Source organism: Helicoverpa zea, chromosome 22, assembly GCF_022581195.2.
Source record: "Helicoverpa zea isolate HzStark_Cry1AcR chromosome 22, ilHelZeax1.1, whole genome shotgun sequence".
NCBI classification, from domain to species: domain Eukaryota; kingdom Metazoa; phylum Arthropoda; class Insecta; order Lepidoptera; family Noctuidae; genus Helicoverpa; species Helicoverpa zea.
Window position 1 is genome coordinate 7,617,393 of NC_061473.1, and position 19,701 is coordinate 7,637,093.

The 19,701-nt window shown below is 38.4% G+C and overlaps 3 protein-coding genes across 3 annotated transcripts; 1 reads left to right on the top strand and 2 right to left on the bottom strand.

Moving 5' to 3' along the window:
- Positions 1-117: 117 nt before the first annotated feature.
- Positions 118-4,048, bottom strand: LOC124641594 (NADH dehydrogenase [ubiquinone] 1 alpha subcomplex subunit 10, mitochondrial). The gene is made up of 5 exons (XM_047179737.1): positions 3,916-4,048; positions 3,106-3,839; positions 2,271-2,444; positions 1,097-1,312; positions 118-272 (listed from the first exon to the last, which is right to left on the bottom strand). Exons 2-5 carry the CDS (start codon positions 3,805-3,807, stop codon positions 177-179), a joined length of 1,188 nt encoding a protein of 395 aa, XP_047035693.1. The 5' UTR covers positions 3,808-3,839; positions 3,916-4,048; the 3' UTR covers positions 118-176.
- Positions 4,049-4,378: 330 nt separating this feature from the next.
- Positions 4,379-7,023, top strand: LOC124641596 (RNA-binding protein pno1). The gene is made up of 3 exons (XM_047179739.1): positions 4,379-4,745; positions 5,770-5,932; positions 6,653-7,023. Exons 1-3 carry the CDS (start codon positions 4,486-4,488, stop codon positions 6,995-6,997), a joined length of 768 nt encoding a protein of 255 aa, XP_047035695.1. The 5' UTR covers positions 4,379-4,485; the 3' UTR covers positions 6,998-7,023.
- LOC124641595 (EARP-interacting protein homolog) lies at positions 7,016-15,097 on the bottom strand. The gene is made up of 9 exons (XM_047179738.1): positions 14,868-15,097; positions 14,367-14,501; positions 13,385-13,531; positions 12,596-12,682; positions 11,855-12,040; positions 10,299-10,423; positions 9,743-9,844; positions 8,860-8,991; positions 7,016-7,423 (listed from the first exon to the last, which is right to left on the bottom strand). Exons 1-9 carry the CDS (start codon positions 14,907-14,909, stop codon positions 7,261-7,263), a joined length of 1,119 nt encoding a protein of 372 aa, XP_047035694.1. The 5' UTR covers positions 14,910-15,097; the 3' UTR covers positions 7,016-7,260.
- Positions 15,098-19,701: the final 4,604 nt, after the last annotated feature.

Below are 19,701 nucleotides of genomic sequence, written 5' to 3' on the forward strand. Positions count from 1 at the left end.
CATCTACTTACTGTTTGCTATAAGTTAAAAGGACATCATCTATTTTGGTCCCAAATCAAGTGTCAAGAATATGCATTTGATTTATAAAAGTCTAAGGCTAAAAAAAATATAAACTCCTTTTTAAATATATTTATAATATATTATAGTAATAAATGAATCTACAGAGTTGTCCACATCTAAACGTATTCTGTATACTTGGACATTTTGTTCTTGAACAAAGACCCGGAGTCGTACCCCTCCATGTACTTGAATTTAGGGTGAGCGTCAATTACCTGGAAATCAGACAAAAATCATTATTATTATAAAGAGATATCATTAAAGAACTTGTATTTTCTCAGCATGGATTAGTTGTCTGTGAATTGTAATTCATTTGAATGTCATTCATTAAACAAATATCATATGAAAGAAAGAAAAACAGTTTAATTGCGCAAAATATAGGACGCATAAATGCCCCTAACAAGATGAGCATAATATGGATAAAAAGATAAAAAGAACATAACACAAATTTAAGGGAAAATATGCGTCCTAAAGCGCGCAATACGGCCCTCGCTCAGCATAATGCTGCGACCCGAAACGAGATAGAGTCCCAGCGCTGGTTTTCAGCGATAGCCGGTGCTACCGCGATGACGTCAACCATCATATGAATGTTCCTCTTGGAAACAAAATGAATTGTTTATCATTGAACAGCCAAGCATTAACAGTATTTTTTCTCCCCCAAACTACAGGAGATACAGCTTTTTAAAATTTATACATATGTTATGTATACTTATGTATATGTATACCATCTAAGGGTCAATTCCCACTGAAAGAGCAGCGGCCGGCAGCGGCCGTAAGAGCACGGAAAATGTAAGAGCGCGGCGCGGTGCGGCGCCGCGCGGCCCGCCGCCCGCCGCTGCTCTTTCAGTGGGAATTGACCCTAATTATAGCGATAATTAAACCATTTTCACTTGTCAAATCGCTGATATGACCAATGGGCGGCAAGTATACGGCCGGTTATGGTTTGGTCATCGTTATAGTTAAATGGTGTAACTCACCCATAGTTAGAATTATTTGGTGGGGAGATCTGTACAGGTCTATAGGTAGCCAAGCAACTTACAATCTGCCTTTCGTAAGAATCATCAGCACTGGTGATCAGTTCCGGGACATCCAACTTGGGTATACCGAAGAGGTTCATGAGGAAGTACTTCTGGTTGGTATAGATCATGCGCTGGTCGGCCCACTCCACTTCGCGGGGCAGACGCCAGTCTTTCATCTTGGGGTCCTCTCGCTCCGTGTACTGGTCAAAGTTCAGACGCTCAATGTCTTCAACCACCTGTGTAGGGAAATTAACATCACTACTTAGTCAACAAAAGTTAGGATCTTCAGTAAGATTTTTATGGTGAGTTGAGCCATTTAACAACGATAAATCATTTGAAGTTGTCAAATTGGTGATTTGACCAATAGGCAGCAAATACACGACTGATTATGGTTTGCTTATCATTATAGTATAATGGTGCAAGTCATCCTTAAAATTAAAGGATTAACTTTTGTGAGAATACATTAAATAAGTACGAAAGATACCTCTGCCACACTATCGGCACTATATAAGACCTTTGCCAAATTTTCCTACATTTATTTTGTAATGTTATACAGTTACTGCAACCAATGCAACTTTTCTAAGTTTGTATGTACTTTCTAAGTATATCTTAGACACCAATGACTGTGTTTCGGATGGCACGTTAAACTGTAGGTCCCAGCTGTCATTGAACATCCTTGGCAGTCGTTACGGGTAGTCAGAAGCCAGTAAGTCTGACACCAGTCTAACCAAGGGGTATCGGGTTGCCCGGGTAACTGGGTTGAGGAGGTCAGATAGGCAGTCGCTTCTTGTAAAGCACTGGTACTCAGCTGAATCCGGTTAGACTGGAAGCCGACCCCAACATGATTGGGAAAAAGGCTCGAAGGATGAGGATGACAGTTACTGCAACCTCGGACTACGTCACCAGGAACACAATTTGTTTGCAGACATTGCTACTGGCATTGTTGCTCCTGTATAGGCCTTGTTAGCCATCAGCACAAGTGCCAAAATCAAACAACTTGACACAGATGCAGCTTTCATAATTTTTTATAGATAGATCTCTCTATGGCTTTAAGGTTGGCTGTAAGAGAACCCAGTTCTGGGTTAAGCTCTCCGTTGTGCATAAACTGTCTTTAATATTTTTATGTTTATTGTTAAATGTGTAATAAAGAATAAATAAATAAATAGAAAAGACCATTGAGGTACAGATACTAACCACTTCGACCTCACCACCACCGCTCCAGTCGTACACAAGCAGCTCAGCGTGGGTAGAGATGTCACGCAGGTACTTGTTCTTGTACTGACGCTCAACCTCCGTGAGGAAGCCTTTGGTAAGGGCACGGCCGCTCACCTCATGCTCCAGGTTGCGTTTCTTAATAGCATCTTGCACCTGGAAATTGAAAATTATTTTTTTTAATTGGGTTTAAATACACAAAACAACATGTAGGAAATGGTGAATGGTTGGTGGTGTCTTTTGTTTTTGCGATTGCAAAGTGCTGATTTTTGCCTAATTTGGATAAATGATTTTAAGTTTGTGCAGTATGATTTTGTCATGTTTATGCGAGTTTTATACACTTTATTGTTCAGTGAATGTGTGTGTAATTTATTTTTTTATGAGGAGGGGGCTACACAAAAGAACAAACGTTTATATGAAATTCTTAAACATTAAACTGTAGGGCCCAGCTGTCATTGAACACCCTTGGCAGTCGTTACGGGTAATCAGAAGCCAGTAAGTCTGACGTCAGTCTAACCAAGGGGTATCGGGTTGCATGGGTAACTGGATTGAGGAGGTCAGATAGGCAGTCGCATCTTGTAGGTACAGCATTGGTACGCCGCTGAATACGGTTAGACTAGAAGCCGACCCAAACATAGTTGGGAAAAGGCCTCGGTAGATAATGATGATATAGTTCAGAACATAGGTAATAATGAAGTAAAAATAAATTGATATGTGAACTAAGATAAAATGATATAATGAAGAAACAGTCTGTTCAAAAAATAATGATCAACACTACTAAAAATAAAAAAGGAAGAGTATAAAACTAGATACTTACTTTGCTCACTGGCAAGTCCAAATAGACAACTAGATGTGGGCGCATCAGTTCCTCAAGGGTGTTAGCTCTCAGCTCATAGTACACAGACCTCACTGCCTTGCTGAGGAACTTCTGTTTGTACATGGCCTCCAGAAACACAAAGTCGGAGTAGGGAGACCTCTCCAACACGACTCCCTGGCCAGTGTTCAACAAATGCGCCAGAGCATCAATGTATTGACTGTACCTAGCTATGTACATCATGATCTGGAAGTTACCAGCTAGACGGTGGTCTGGCGTCAAGTTGAAGTTGACATGATCGAAGGTCCTAGTATCTTCAGGAATCTGATCGTCGAACATACGCAAATCACAGCCATTCGGCCTTTTGTAATGGATGTCCATGTTCGCTTCAGGGAAATGCTTCATGCCCAAGTCTTCAGCGAGTGCAGCCGCGAACTGGGTCTTACCAACAGCGACAGGGCCTTCAACGACCACAACTTTGGTGTTCTCGTCGAACCTGTGGGTCGTACGGTCGAAAAGACTTCTGAACCAGGTGTAGTCCTTATTAACGTAGTCGAAGGGTGCTGGCTTCGGCGGCGGGCACGGCAATGAAGCCCTGAGCGCCTTGCCAGCGATGCCGCGGTTCTGCACGAACGTACATGCCGCTATTTTACATCCCTGGCCAGGGGAAATGATTTTCACAACACCGACTTTTAGCAGCGACATTTTGATTCGAGGTATCTCCTGTTGTACGATACCTAAAATAGAAGATATTTTATTCGATTTCAGTTAAGCAACGCATTATTTAATGAGATTTAATAGCGAAATCCTTACCTTCAAATCAACTCATAACAAAAATTAACCCTGTGACATAACCATTCACAAATGGAACGTTCGAATTATCAGCTGTCAATCACTGCCATTTTGGATTTCCTACATTTTCGATTTTACGAACGCAGCTTATTTAGTGTTGTGCCTTTACAGTTGACACCGTAAAAAGAAAAAAGAATAAACCGATACCATGTTTCAGAAATATTGTGACGGAAAATGTTTTGTAATTTATTTCTATGGCGTTTGGCTGTTAAATATTGATTCGAAAAAGCGTGATAGTTTACGAGTTCGTTTTTAACTTTAATTTAAATGTATACCAGTCTGTTTTACTAGGATAGTTTTTGATATTTATTGAAAATATCTTTGTAAATATCAATGTAAATAAAAAAAAAACATTCCCGTCTCTAAAAAGAAAAGTAAATTGAACTGGCAATATGCACAAATACACGTCAAAGTGACAATAATAACATTAAAATTAAATTCTTTTTAATCTGTGCATCTATTAAAAGCCATGTGAGAATTTATTTTGCAACAAAATATCTTGAAATACGCTTGAAAAATAAACATTACAAAATGACTGAAGAAAAGGAGTTGAAGATGGACACGACTAATATAAATGTGGATGAGTTTCTGCCTGCTAAGAAGACGGTGAAGCTGAAAAATATAAAGCGAAGAGCAGTCTCAGAATCTGGTGATGGCATGGAAATTGAGGAACACAACGGGATCCAGGGGAATGCTAAACACAGTCGTTCAAAGCCAAAAAAGAAGAAGAAGAATGCTGAACCGAACGAATCTAAAGAGAATATGCGAAAAATTCCAGTACCAGCTCACAGGTATAACCTCAAATTAGTCTAAAATAAATATCGTAGGACAGGTATTTTATTTTAACAGATGTTCGTATGCATTAGCAATAGTGTGTGGAAAGTCAGAATAAAGTTAGTAAGCAATCATGTAAAAATAGCAATTCAGCATAAATAACATATTTACTTAAAATTAAAAATAACACCAAAAGTTATTAATTCAGAATCATTACTGTTACTATCGTTGTATTATTGTTATTAACAGCTATTAATGGCAATAGAGATACAAAAATATAGAAAAAACCATGACTAACATTCCTTAATATTGTTAATTGGAAACATCATACAACTATTTGACATGGAATATAGGATTCTGAATCATTAATCACATATACCATCAACCACCAAGTCACCAATATAGGAAGTTGAAGTGGCAATGGGCAGGCCATATTGCTCGCAGAGCAGATGGCCGATGGGGCCAAAAAGTGCTGGAGTGGAGACCACGGATTAGCAAGCACAGCGTAGGACGTCCACCAACGAGGTGGACAGACGACCTTATAAAGGTCGCCGGAAGATGCTGGATGCAGGTCGCTTCCAACAGGTATCTGTGGAGATCTAAGGGGGAGGCCTATGTTCAGCAGTGGACGTCCAGCAGTGGATGATGATGATACCATCATGTGTCTAGCCTATTCTGAGCTGGGGTCTACATCAAACTAGTGTTCTACATCAAGCAACTGCCTATCTGACCTCTACAACACTGCTCTGCCTTACTCAGAAGCTATTCTATCTCAAATACATTACTATAGTTCGGCCATTCAGAGAATGCGTTCCTGACACGTCGCGATTGAACTGACGACGTAACTTTGCAATGGCGTTGCAGTTACGATAAAAATATTTTTGCTGGTTGTTTACCGTTTTAACAATTGAGGAGCATTAAAACAACATTATTATATCAATAATCAATGAATGTTATTACGTCGTCAGTTCAATCGCGACGTGTCAGGAACGCATTCTCTGAATGGCCGAACTATAACTAAATGATTTATCTCATTTACAGATACACACCATTAAAGGAGAATTGGTTAAAAATATTCACTCCTATTGTGGAGCACCTGCTGCTTCAAGTGAGGTTCAACACAAAGACTCGTAATGTTGAGATCAAAGTGGGACCGGAGACCAAGGACATTGCTAATTTGCAGAAGGCTGCTGATTTTGTTAAGGTAGTATATTATACTAAATGTGGTATGGGCATCTGATGCAGAGGAATGAGAGTCATGTTGTGAGGAAGGTGATGAGTATGAACGTGGACGGATATAGTGGAAGAGGAAGACCAAAAAAACGATGGATGGATTGTGTGAAAGTAGATATGGTAAGAAAGAAAGTTACTTGTGAGATGACGGCAGATAGAAGAGTATGGAAGAAGAAAACATGCTGCACCAACCCCAAATGAAATTGGGATAAGGGCAGGAGGATGATGATGATGATGAGTATATTATACGAAACTAATATAATAAACAGGAAATATTCGTTTGTCTGTTTGAATCCTGAAGGCTCCAAAACTACTGAACTGATTTGAAAATTGTTTCGCTGTTGGGATGCTTGACTAATCCCAGGCCTGAGGATATATTTACCTGGGTAGTTCCCTTGGGATATGAGTAAAATTGTGAGAAACAGCTAGTAATATTATATTTTTGGCTTTTATGTTAGGTAAAAATAGTATATATGGTAAGGCAATATTAGAAATTTCAGGTTGACCAGCATGTGTGTGCAATCATAGTTTTTTTTTTCAAATTTTATTAAGCCGAGAGATTAGTTGTGACCTCCAAAAAATTATTAACTTTTGCCTTGTGCTAGGAGCATGTTATTTATCAATAGACTTAAACACCCTTATTCTTAGCTCAAAAACGTTGCAATGAATAAAAAACGTGTTTTATTTACAGGCCTTCCTCTATGGTTTCGAAGTGGACGACGCCCTCGCCCTCCTTCGATTAGATGACTTATTTGTTGAATCATTTGAAGTAAAAGATGTTAAAACTCTAAATGGTGACCATCTCAGTCGCGCTATTGGTCGCCTCGCCGGAAAAGCAGGCAGAACAAAATTCACCATAGAGAACGTCACTAAAACCAGAATAGTGTTGGCAGACTCTAAAATTCACATCCTTGGCAGTTACCAGAATATTGCATTGGCAAGAAGAGCGATATGCAACCTTATCATGGGTTCACCTCCTTCGAAAGTTTATGGTAATCTAAGAAATGTTGCCAATAGGGTCGCTGAGAGATTTTAGTTGTAAATAAAAGTTATATTTATAAATTATGTTTTTATTTTTACCTATTTAATTGCATATCTTACATGTTATACATATTTATCAGTGGAATGATTAAAAAACTAAGTAATAATACAATATTCAAATCTATGTGTACTATCGACCAATAACCTATATGACGAATTTTAGTCCGTATATAGTATGTATATGATTGGTGCTAAGAAAATTTGCTTCAGGTGGGTCATAAATGTCATTGGCGGATAGTACAATTATTATTCGTGGTACTACAGGAGTATTTTGTATTTAAAATGTCTTGGTACTCGCGAGATGACGAGGCGGGCGTCGTAGCTGAGTGAGGCGAAGGTCCAGGGCTCCGCCGCACTCCACTCGGCACAGTACACCGAGTCTTCATGCTGCTCATATGACTGTAAGACGCCATCTTCTAAGCTGTTAGAAAAATTAAAGGTTTATTAATATTTTTAAAACAATTACAGTCAACTTCGGGTCAGTGGTAATAGTTTTATAGGAAAATCGTACTTATTACTATTGAGTTACGGTGCATGATAGTTACCACTGATGTGCAGTCTACCGTACGAGTACAAAACATTTTTTTAAACAGATTTTATCCTGATAGGATAGAGGTAATGTCAAAATAGCTACATACACTCAATCTATACTAATATTATAAAGCTGAAGAGAAAGTCATCTCAAGAACTACTGGTCCGGTTTGAAAAATTATTTCAGACATAGATAGCCCATTCATCGAGGAAGGTTAATCACGCCAAGACTAATAGGAGCAGAGTACGACGTAGGGGAGTTCATACAGTGTACATAAGGAAATACATAGGGGATAGGGGAGTTAATAGAGTGTACAAAAGGAAATATATAAGGGAGTTCATAGAGTGTACATAAGGGAGTTCATAGTGTACATTAGGAAATACATAGGGGAGTTCATATAGTGTAGGTACATAAGGGAGTTCATAGTGTAGATAAGGAAATACATAGGGGGTTCATAGAGTGTACATAGGGGAGTGCATAGAGTGAACTTAAGGAAACACTTGTTATAAAGTATGTACTTTCTAAGTATATCTTAGACACCAATGACTGTTTTTCAGATGGCACGTTAAACTGTAGGTCCCGGCTGTCATTGATCTTGAGTTTTGAGTGTTGAGTATCCATATTTTGCTGATTTTAAGGCGGATAAAAAAAAACAAATTACTGATGATGCTATGGTATATGATTCTGTTATGGTATGTTAATGATTCTGGACCATTTTTTTTTGCACTGCTTTAAATTAATTCCTGTATATAAGCTGTTGATTTGCATCCGTGCCATATTCAAGGACGTAATTATGCTAATGATTCTCGAGTTAGTTACGTAGTTAGTTACGTAGAGAGAAAGTTACGTAACAATTTTTTTGTTGACCAAATCAACAAAAAAATTGTTACGTAACTTTTTTTTTTCGGAATTCCGTCAATGTCATCTAGCCGTATTTAAACTTGGCGCCTTAAAACCGTGTTGCGCCCTCACATAAACGCAAACACAAAGCATAAGCAGCGATCATTCATAAAATAAAATTGTATTACTTCTGAAATACTACGACATTGCAATGACAAAAAAAGCAGTGCATATTAGCTATTTCCCGTCTACTGTAATTGCAATAGATTATTTACGTATTTTATGTCCTCCTCCTGCGATATGGCACGAATGCAAATCAACACTTTGTATAAAAGTAGGTATAGTTACCGACACGGATATTGAGCTCTCGGCGGAAAAGTGGGGATCGCTTTGCGCACTGTACACATAAGGCAATAAACCAATAAATCGCTTCTGCGCAGGTGAAGGTGAGGGCTCAATATCCGTGCCGATAACTATATACATACAGTTGCGTTGGGCGTTTCTCATCGTCGTTGTCGGTACAGAGGCTGGCGGCGGCTGTGAGCAGCGCCCGCGCGTCCGAGCTGCCCGTCAGCAGCAGCTGCTCGTGGTACGTGTTGTAGCGAACCGTCCACACCCTGCCGAACACGTAACAACAAAATAAAAAAACACTTTATCAAAGTAGACTGAAAAAAAAAAATTAAATGAGCAAAAAAATCACGTTTCTTGTATGGGAGCCGCCTAAAATATGTATTTTATTTTAGTTTTCAGTATTTGTTGTGATAGCGGCAACAGAAATACATCATCTGTGTAAATTCTAACTATCACGGTTCATGAGATACAGCCTGGTGACAGACGGACGGACGGACAGAGGAGCGAAAACCTTTACCCTTTGGGTACGGAAACCTAAAAAAGAAATAGTTTAAAAAAAACTAAAAAACACGCTTTTTGTTACATTTCTTAGCTAGCGATGTATTGTCATCAGAACTCAGAGCGTATGCAAAATTTCATCCCAATCGAAGGCCGGGAAGTGGGTCAAATTGAGATTTCAAGATTTTCTTAAATACATAGTTACAAGTGCAGCTAAGTGTGTTAAAAACAGCACATACATGAGAAAGCCCCAAAAACGCCCACCCTTCACCACATCCTATGTGTTATTACTTACTGGGAAGAAGTGGTGCAACAAACTCCCCAGCAACACGTCTGTCTTATCGATTAGTTACGAGTGAACTAACGGAGCGTTCGGGTTCTTTGAGACATCTATCAACGATTTTTGGTATTGCCTAATAAAATGGGCGGGTTTCAACTATGCGATAGATATAATTTTGGTTAGTGGCTGATGCGATAAACGACAAAAGCCCTAAGGGGTAGATGCTATAAAGGACTTACCAATGCGAATGGTCGGTCCTACTGAATATAGGTTCCTTCCCATTTCTGTAGTCCCAAATGTTGAGAGCCGCGTCGTCGCCTGCCGTGGCTAGATGAAACTGCCTAAAACAATAAAACAAAAATTAAATAAGTATGCTATAATTACTTTAAACTTTTCAATTACAGTGTTCAAAAGATTTTGCGTTGAGATTATAAAAAAAAACGTAAGAGTTTTTTGACCTCATTATGTCAGTGACTATACTAATTTGGGATTGAAAGATAATGATAATTTAGTATTATGTTCTACCTATATACGTTTTACATAATCTTTTCATTGATTTTACTATCACAAAATCGAATGAAAAAAAAAACTATACATATAAACAGTTTTATAACGACAGACAATTTATGTTGGTGGGGAGTGTATTGCGCCACTTCTTCTCAGCAAAAACACATGGTAAGTGGTGTAGGGGGTTCTTTTGTCTGAGGTTCAAAAAGTGCTGTTTTGCAATCGAGTTTGAATAAACGATTTTTGATTTTGTTTTTTTTTTTATTTATATGAAAATAATGTAATTACCTGTTAGGATTAAAATCCAAGTCTCTGGCGAGTTGCGTATGCGCGTTGTCTATGGTCCAGGCCGGCTTGCTGCAGTCTGACCGCGTGTCGTAACACTTTATGTGCATGTCTTGTAGCACTGCGAACTGGGGGGAAAATACGCCATGTAAATCACTGCATATTATAGTTCGGCCATTCAGAGAATGCGTTCCTGACACGTCGCGATTGAACTGACGACGTAACTTTGCAATGGCGTTGCAGTTACGATAAAAATATTTTTGCTGGTTGTTTACCGTTTTAACAATTGAGGAGCATTAAAACAACATTATTATATCAATAATCAATGAATGTAGTTACGTCGTCAGTTCAATCGCGACGTGTCAGGAACGCATTCTCTGAATGGCCGAACTATAATGATCAAAATCAAAAGTCATTTATTCAAAATAAGCTGAAAATCAACACTTTTCGAACGTCAAATTTACAAAAGACAGCCCCCAAAACGCCCGCCCTTCACCACTTCCTATGTGTTTTTGCTGGAAAGAAGAAGTGGTGGAACAAATTCCCCAGCAACACATGTCTATCTGTATGATTTGAAAAACTGTATACAACAAAGTCGCCTTTTCTGTCCCTATGTATGCTTAAATCTTTCAAACAACGCAACGGTTTTTAATGTGGATTTTTTGAATTCAAAATTATTTATTGATAAAAAAAAATGTGCATGGGTGTGTGTGTGTTATGTGTGAATGAAATAGAAAAAGAGATTGAAAAAGAAGGTTTATTTGTATAATAACACCCATTAAATAGTGGGGAAATACCCGTGATATCCCGTGCGAAGCCGGGGCAGGTCGCTAGTTCGAAATAAATAAATTCTATAGGCGAATGTTTGTGTGTGTGTTTGTTATTTTATCACCCACAGAAACCTGAGGTCAACATAATAGGCTACCTACTTTTTATCCGGGTGCGGGAAGTAGTTCCCTAAATGCAGAAGGCTGGCCGAACCCCTGATGGAAGCTAGTAAATACAGTTGAGCTTACCTGTATCTACTTAAAAAGTGGGTATCCAAAACCAATGTCCTGTTATTGAAAATTAAATCGAATTATATCCACAGGTATCTGTGGAGATCAAAGGGGGAGGCCTATGTTCAGCAGTGGACGTCCTATGGCTGAGATGATGATGATGATGATGATATCCACAATAAGGTTCATAATCCTTTTCGGTTCGATCCCAGGTCAGGCAAGTACCAATGCAACTTTTCTAAGTTTGTATGTACTTTCTAAGTATATCTTAGACACCAATGACTGTGTTTCGGATGGCACGTTAAACTGTAGGTCCCGGCTGTCATTGAATATCCTTGGCAGTCGTTACGGGTAGTCAGAAGCCAGTAAGTCTGACACCAGTCAAACCAAGGGGTATCGGGTTGCCCGGGTAACTGTGTTGAGGAGGTCAGATAGGCAGTCGCTTCTTGTAAAGCACTGGTACTCAGCTGAATCCGGTTAGACTGGAAGCCGACCCCGACATGATTGGGAAAAAGGCTCGGAGGAGGATGATGAATCCTTTTAAAAAGCAAGTCAAGTTACCTGCGTATGTCCCTGATGGGGGTTCCACTTGCCGCCAGTGAACTTGAGCCGGGCGGAAGCGGCGGCCCGGCTGAGGGCGGCGCCGGTAGTGACGTCATGCACCCTGACCCCGCCCTCGCAGACCACGCCCACTCGCTTAGCGTCCGTCGGGTGCCATTCTGCACATCTAATTTCTTCTTCTGGCTTCTACAAATTACGGAACATTTTACTCTAAGGCGCTCCCTAGACGATGAATTAAATTTTGCAATATTACGTATTTCGTAGTGCAAGTTTATTGGCGGTATAGTTATCGGCACGAATCTTAAGCTCTGACCTTCACCTGCGCAGAAGTAATTTATTGGGTCCCTTTTGTGGTATGAAGTGAGGCGCGGGGACGGGCAAAAGCGGTGATTGGCCCGCAGTGCAGCGCGTCATAGCCGTCACTCGGGATTGGTTCTTTGCTAATAAATCACTTCTGCGCAGATGTAGGTCAGAGCTCAAGATTCGTGCCAATAACTATATAGAGCTAATATTAAAGAATGTGCAATGATTTACTGCGGGTCTAAGGTCCATCAAAAGCAAGGTAAAGATTAGACGTTCCAATGTTCGCGATATGCGTTATGCGCGTTATCGTGTTAAGGTAGATACTTTAACACGCATATTGCGTACATTGGAACGTCTGTAATTTACAATGATAATGTTCATAGACTAATGTTGTTGACTGCACATGTTAAAAATTTCATATTTAAATTCTATACTAACCTCTGGCTTAATGGTTAGGAGTAGCTCCATATCGTCCGCATTCCTGCTTTGTATAGCGCTCAAGTCATCCAAGTCTTTAGGAATCACCTGTAAGTTGCGTTTTAATTGCTACAGAAATTAATACTTAGTGGTCAAAATTATAACACCCCTTTTTGCATCAGTTTAAAAAAAGTTCTCACCAGTGACCAGATCTCCTAACATTTTCTGATATCTATAAGTACAAAAAGGAAAAAAAATGTATAAACTCAATAAGTACCAGACCAATAAAAAAAAAAAAATTTCACCATTAGAAGCGTGTATGCAATGTAACTCATTACTTGTGAGGTAACATAGTTTTTTTATATTTTACCCAGCAGTTCCCAGCGGGTGCGGGTACAACCGCGGGAAAACATCAGGCTACTATTTATCTGAGTGCTGAAGTTCCCTCGGGAGAGAGATGAAACCATTGGTGTAAACTAATGTTGTATCATGTATGAGAGAAGTTTTTTAATAGGTATAATAATATCGGGACACCTTTTCACACACGGTTGGATAGCCTCATGGTAAGTTATTAATTGACTTGTGTTATGGGTGCTACCACAACTGATAAACTACATATAGCTACATATATACATATTTATAAATACATATCATAACACCCAGACTACGGCCAACAAGCATGGTCATCACACAAATGTCGACCGAACCGGGTATCGAACCCGGGACCTCAGGTTCGGCAGTCTGGCATGATGACCATTGCGCCATCGAGGTTGTTAAATACTGCAGTTGCATAAAAGTTAAATATTTTACCTCAACAGTAGGTAACTTGAATACTGAGACGCCCATAGTGCATTGTGACGTAGCAGGATCATACGAGTTGTGTGTAGTGAGCAGGGTTGCAGCGTCGTGCGGTGAGCAACGCAGGTGCCATACTTCACCGATATCATGTTTAAACACCTGTAACGTAGTTTTTGTTCACTTGAATTATTATTACAGACATGTAAAGATTAAAACATGCAGCATCAGCCCTACATAAAATTGGGATAATGACAATGTAAAGGAAAGATGACATCATGTAACTTTTTAAGTGTATTATTCAAATTGTATTATCTTGTGTAAAAATTGTATCAATAAAAACAACTTTCACAATTCAGTGATTTTATTTAATAGGTAACACATATGTTAATAAGGTTAAAAAAAATTTCAATAACTTTCTGCAAATTTTAATACCATATCAGTTTATACTCTTTTGAAAATAGGCAGCCATTTGACCATAATCTCACCTTGCGGGCAGCAAAAATGTGATCGAAGATGGAACATACTTGCCTAGATGTCTTGACATGAATTAGTCATCATCATCTTCCTGCCCTGTTCCTAAGTCATTTGGGGTCGGCGCAACATATCTTTTTCTTCCATTCCTCTCTGTCAGACGTCATACTTACATCCACTCCCTTCTGCTTCATGTCCTCTTTCAGGCAATCAATCCATCTTTTCCTCGGTCTACCTCTGCATCCTTCCACATTCATACTTAGCACACGCTTTGTAGCATGCGTTTCACACTGTCTCATCACATGCCGATACCACGACAAACGCTGACCTCTCATTATTTCTGTCACTGGCGCTACTTTCAGGCTTCCTCTGATATACTCATTCCTCACTTTGTCCATTCTGGTAACCCCACACATCCATCTCAACATTCTCATCACTGCTACATCTGCTCTTTTTCATAGGTAGTATGGTATAGTATAGTTCATTATTTTATTTAATATACATTATATTTATAATGTCTTACTTTAGTATGTAAAGCTCCAGTATCCTCTTCCAATTCAACAACATGGATTTGGTTGGAGTTAGGCCTCAAGCTCTGAGTTCCTATGAGGAATCTGATCGCGTCACTTTCTCCATACTGAGGGGATAAAGCTCTAGTCTGGAAAATTAATGATTATTTATTTACTAATATAATTTGTTCAGAGGATGGATAGAAAGAATGTAGGAGCCTTCGGAATCAGTCCCATGATCCAGTCACCTAAAAGAAGGCTCTTAAGGTGTTTTGGTATGTAAAATTATTTAGTAATATTGCTTGCTCCATGTTGCTACAGAAATAACAAATTCCTTATTTTTCAGTTATGTTAATTACAACACAGATTTAGAACAAAATTGGAACATGATATAAATAAAAAATACGGGGTAAGAGTGGTAATGTTGAAATAATCCAGCTATTCAAAATATGAAAGATGGTATTTGAGTGTCTGTAGAAGGATAATTATATACTACAGTGAGGTTGGTTTCTTACCTGGTGCTCTAGGCCGTAAATAATTGAGTTTCCTTCTTCCATATTAGCATCAAATTACATTTATTCCTTGTAAAATGTTTATTTACTTCAGCATTTCTCCATTATTCCAACGAACGATTTCCTTCCTTATTTTTTACATCAACAAACTTAATCTTCTATCTCTTTTCAACTTACATAATTGATGCGTTGTAGAAAGGGAAAGAATATTTTTATATGCTCAATTTCCCAAATATGAAATTATACACGTCAGATGACTTCTGACATTTGACATTTATTATGACAGTAAAAGTCAGGGGACTTTTTTTGCAACTCGTTTGGATAAAGATATTTTTATCCGATCGCAAAGCTGGTTGCTAAAGTTGAATAAATAATGGCATGTAGTGATAACTTCTGATCGGTCGACCCGTGCTGCTGACTGTGCAACAAGGCCACAAGCACGAGCTTCACCATTAATTTTATTAAAATTCATCCAGCATTTTAGGTTTCAGTTAAAGTATCACAGGAAGAGTAGATAACATTTGCATTTATGATGCAGTTTTCGCCTAACTTGTTGACGGCTTGCAATACTAATTTCAAGCACTTCAACCACCCGATGCTTTAAAAAAGTTCCCGTGTAGCTACTCGTACGCCAAAATTTTTTTGAGAACTACGATACGGTACGCTATCGAGCAGTTAAAATGAGGATATCGTAGTTAATTTATTTATTTACATATTCCTAGCTCGTTTAATAAAATGAATTGTTTCCGCGTAAACTTGAAAGCATAATAACATAATGGAAGGCAGATGCAACGAGAAAATTGTTTGTAACGATCCACTTATTTATGGTGTGGGAAAACAATGGAACATAATACCTACTAAGTAGTAGGCATTTAATTGGTTGAGACAAATGCTGCATGTAGGTAAATATGTAGGTACAGTCAGTCCCATTGTCCCAGTTAGTACTGATTCATATTCATATTATTTATTTGCATTCCACAATGTATAAAGTAGGTGTTACAATTAGGCTTAGAGCTAGGTACAATTGTGGACCCTGTAGGGCACAGCAAAATAAAATAAAACTTACAACTAAAATAGTAATGATTAAATCTATAGAAAAAAATTTATAAAAAAAATAACAATTTACCATAACATTATTAAACATTTGCATTTGTGTATGTTTCATATAGGAACAAGAGTGCGACTAGACATTACCTATTGTCTGTAGGTACAATTAAATAACAGGTATTTGCTAAAAATATAAAAGAAAAGAAACTTACTAGGACGTTAGTAGTATAATATGAAAGTAGGATATGTAGGTAGTAGGAATGATGACGAAATGAATATGTACATACAAATGTATGTACATGTATGTACAAATGAACCAGGTACTTATGTAGTGCTTTCAAATTAGTGGATTTTCCGCTAGGCTTTTCCTCACGACATCGCTTGCCCCGTAACCGTGGTCCCAAGGACCCAGTCCGCATAAAAGTTTGTGGGCTATCTGATAATGTTAATGAATTTTATGATCATTAAATTCAGGCACCTACCTACGTGAGGGAGTGTATACAGAAAGTAGGTACATAAGGGAGTATACAGAGAGGCGATGTTCGTTAGTTAGTACATAGGAGAGCATATGGGGGACAACATAAGCAAGTGAAAAGCCGTTAGATGGCCACCTGATTTAGACTTACAATCTCACGGGCTTTCAGTTCTTATGAAGATTCCATTCGCTTAGTACTAATAAAAAAAAGAAAAAAAATATATACCTATACAACAAGGGCGATACTAAAGAAATAGGGAACTATAGACCAAAGACTATAAAACAACTTATTTACTTTAAGCTATAGACCGACAAGCTTACAAACTCTTCGCTGCCATCATAAACACCAGAACAAGCCCTGTAATCGATGCCAGAAAACCTGTAGAGCAGGCGGGTTTCAGGAAAGACATTAATAACTTCTTTATAAATCCACATTCATTATCCCAACTTTAAAAATCCCGTGCGTGCGTAAATCATAAACCCATTCATACGCACGTAGAATTCCTTAGATTCTTGAGCTAAACTTGAATTAACACAAACATAGTTTTATGTTCATGGTGAACAAACAGAGTCGTTGAAAAATTATGATTATCTATGTTATATTTAGAGGTAAGCCGTTTAGCAGTTAGGAGATTAACGTTCCCAATTAGGTATCTATCTATCTATCTGTGGATTTGGTTACTCTCTTTCCTGCTATGTAGGTATCCTACATTGTAGTGGGGTCAGCTTTCTTAATTTTTCTTCTCCAAGTGGATTTACTTACTAAAGATAGGAATTCGAAATTGCTTGTATGTACTAATGTCAAAATTCTATCTTCAGTGAGCAAATCAACTATTGGAATCGGCCGTAAGCACCGTCTGTGTTTCTTCTTGCAAAAATTTCTAAGCACAGGTATGGCGTGTGGCCCATACACTGATACACCTCGAGCAATTCCGCCTTATTAGGAAAAATACTTTTAAGTAGGTACAATTTAGTCCCGAGGGAACCACATCCCGTACCTAGACAAAAAGTAGCCCATGTCCTTTCTCTACAGGCTTTAAGTACCCGTGCATCTGTAATTTATCTCGGTATTCTCATCTTGATCTTGTACTTTTTTCACATTGCTACAGCACACAAATCTCAACAAATTGCTAACTAATGAGTTAGTGATGGCTTCTAATCTATTTTTTTCGTAATAGCGAGGATGTTCCCACGTCTATCAGTTCTTAGTTCCGGCCAGTATATCTACGACATATCCGTCCCATGAACGCCCCGTGTGACTCATTGCTTTTCTGAGGATACCATGGTATGCAAAACATATGGGATTTTCATTAGTGCCCGGTTTTGCCCATGGTTTTTTGACATAAACTTATCTAGGGGTACTAACTAATACATATAATAAAGTTGAAGAGTTTGTTTGCTTGAACGCGATAATGTTACAAATTACTGAATACTAGATACTAAACTATATATTCTCATCTAACTATATATTGAGGATTTGTCGAGGAAGACTATATATGCATTTTTTTATGCGGGTGAAACCGCTGGCGAAAGCAAGTAGGTTGCGTATCCAAGCCGAATTATTTCATTTTTATAAGTACCGGGAATACCATCAAACTGATTGACTCTGCTTAAGTTTTTCGCGGCTGCGGTTTGTGGTGATTGTAAGTAAAAGTCTTTTATAAAATTCGAACGATAATGTTAATAGATTCGCAAAACAAACATTAACATAAATCTGACATCTAAATTCCTAATGTCCACCATATTGGATGAGAAGTAAAAGCTTTTTAAAACGTTCGAATAAAAGGCGAAGGTAACAGCGAAATGCCTCGTCGAGCCTATCACGAAATCGGTTCGTTCGCATACCGCGGGACCCGCGTCAAAGGCTCCGCGATAACTTTATGCGCTTTTTACGACTACAAACTCTTGTTCTCTTTGGTATGTCGCGTTTAAATTTAGAATTCGCATTTTCCAATGCTTTTAGGACGTCTGCATACTACGGAACTTTAGATAGCAATGTGTAAAATATTGGGAAATTAAGAATGTAGTTGCTATCACAAGAGGTTATTGATAAGCAAATCGTAGGCGTATCTTTAGCGACGCGTAGTGAAGCTTGAAAGTGGAATAAAAGCTTTTACGGTTCTTCGAAGTAGGTACCTACAAGTGATAATACGAGTAATGGAGAAAATGCTATTTACCTTCCCATCCTGAACTCGAACTACATCGGTATGAAAGTTTACCATTTACTTGCAACTAGGGCTGCCCTCCCGAATGAGGGTTTTCGATATTTTTTCTGCCGCCAGGCGGCGCTTCGTATGCGTCAGGTCCAAACAGCTGTCAAATAGTATGGAATTGTAGGGTCCGAACTTATTGTTTATTGAAATTCTGTTATATTGGAAGTGTTATTGATTTTATTATGGACTACGGTCAGAATAAGGTTTCCGAACTAAAAATTGAGCTAAGAGAGAGGGTGCAAAAATCACTGGTACTAAGGAAAAGCTTGTTGAAAAATTTGTTAACACAATATGATTTAGTTTTTTTTATTTACTCAACCTCAATAGTAAAACAATAATGCAGTGCTTTAATTATAAAATAAAAAAAAACACTAAAATCGTTCACTATTCATAGTAAAGATAAGCACTTTGACAGTTATCTGGACCTGACGACTCGGTGCTGCCACCTCGTGGACGCCATTTTAGAAAACCCTCATTTCGACAACCCGGACAAACATTAAAATAACCCGGACATTTGGCGTAGGTACATCGTATTTTTTCCCTGAACGAGTACGATTTCTTTTTAAAAAGAAAATGACCTAATTTTTAATCCATGTACTATTACCATATACTTAAATTCAATGAGGTGTTTCCTTACATGAAAAGTGTCCGGGACACTTCTTGAAAACCCGCCAGACCCCCGGACGGCCTCCAAACTAGGATAAATGGATGGCAGCCCTAGTTGCAACATAACATTACTCCGGTACTGGAATTAGTCTGCATTTATCGGCCGTTGCTATTATTGCTAAGTAGAACTTATACGAAAGTTTTATCCCTGTACCTATTCGAATCTTTACGTTAACATAAGGTTCCAGGAGTCAAGTCTGATAGATGCAGCGGCTGTGCCTATGCCTTGCTTTTATGCTAGTAAAAAAAATTGTACGGCATACCTAATATGCTTAAATACCTACTTAAATACTTCCACAATTTTCCGCCGGACTGAAGTCGTGGCGCGCCCTATGTTTTTTTTTTGTTTTTTAGGATGTATCAACTTTCTCTCATAGGTACCTAGCGATCCAATGTCGATTGGTGATGCTCATGATGTAGTTGTAATGTTACTTAA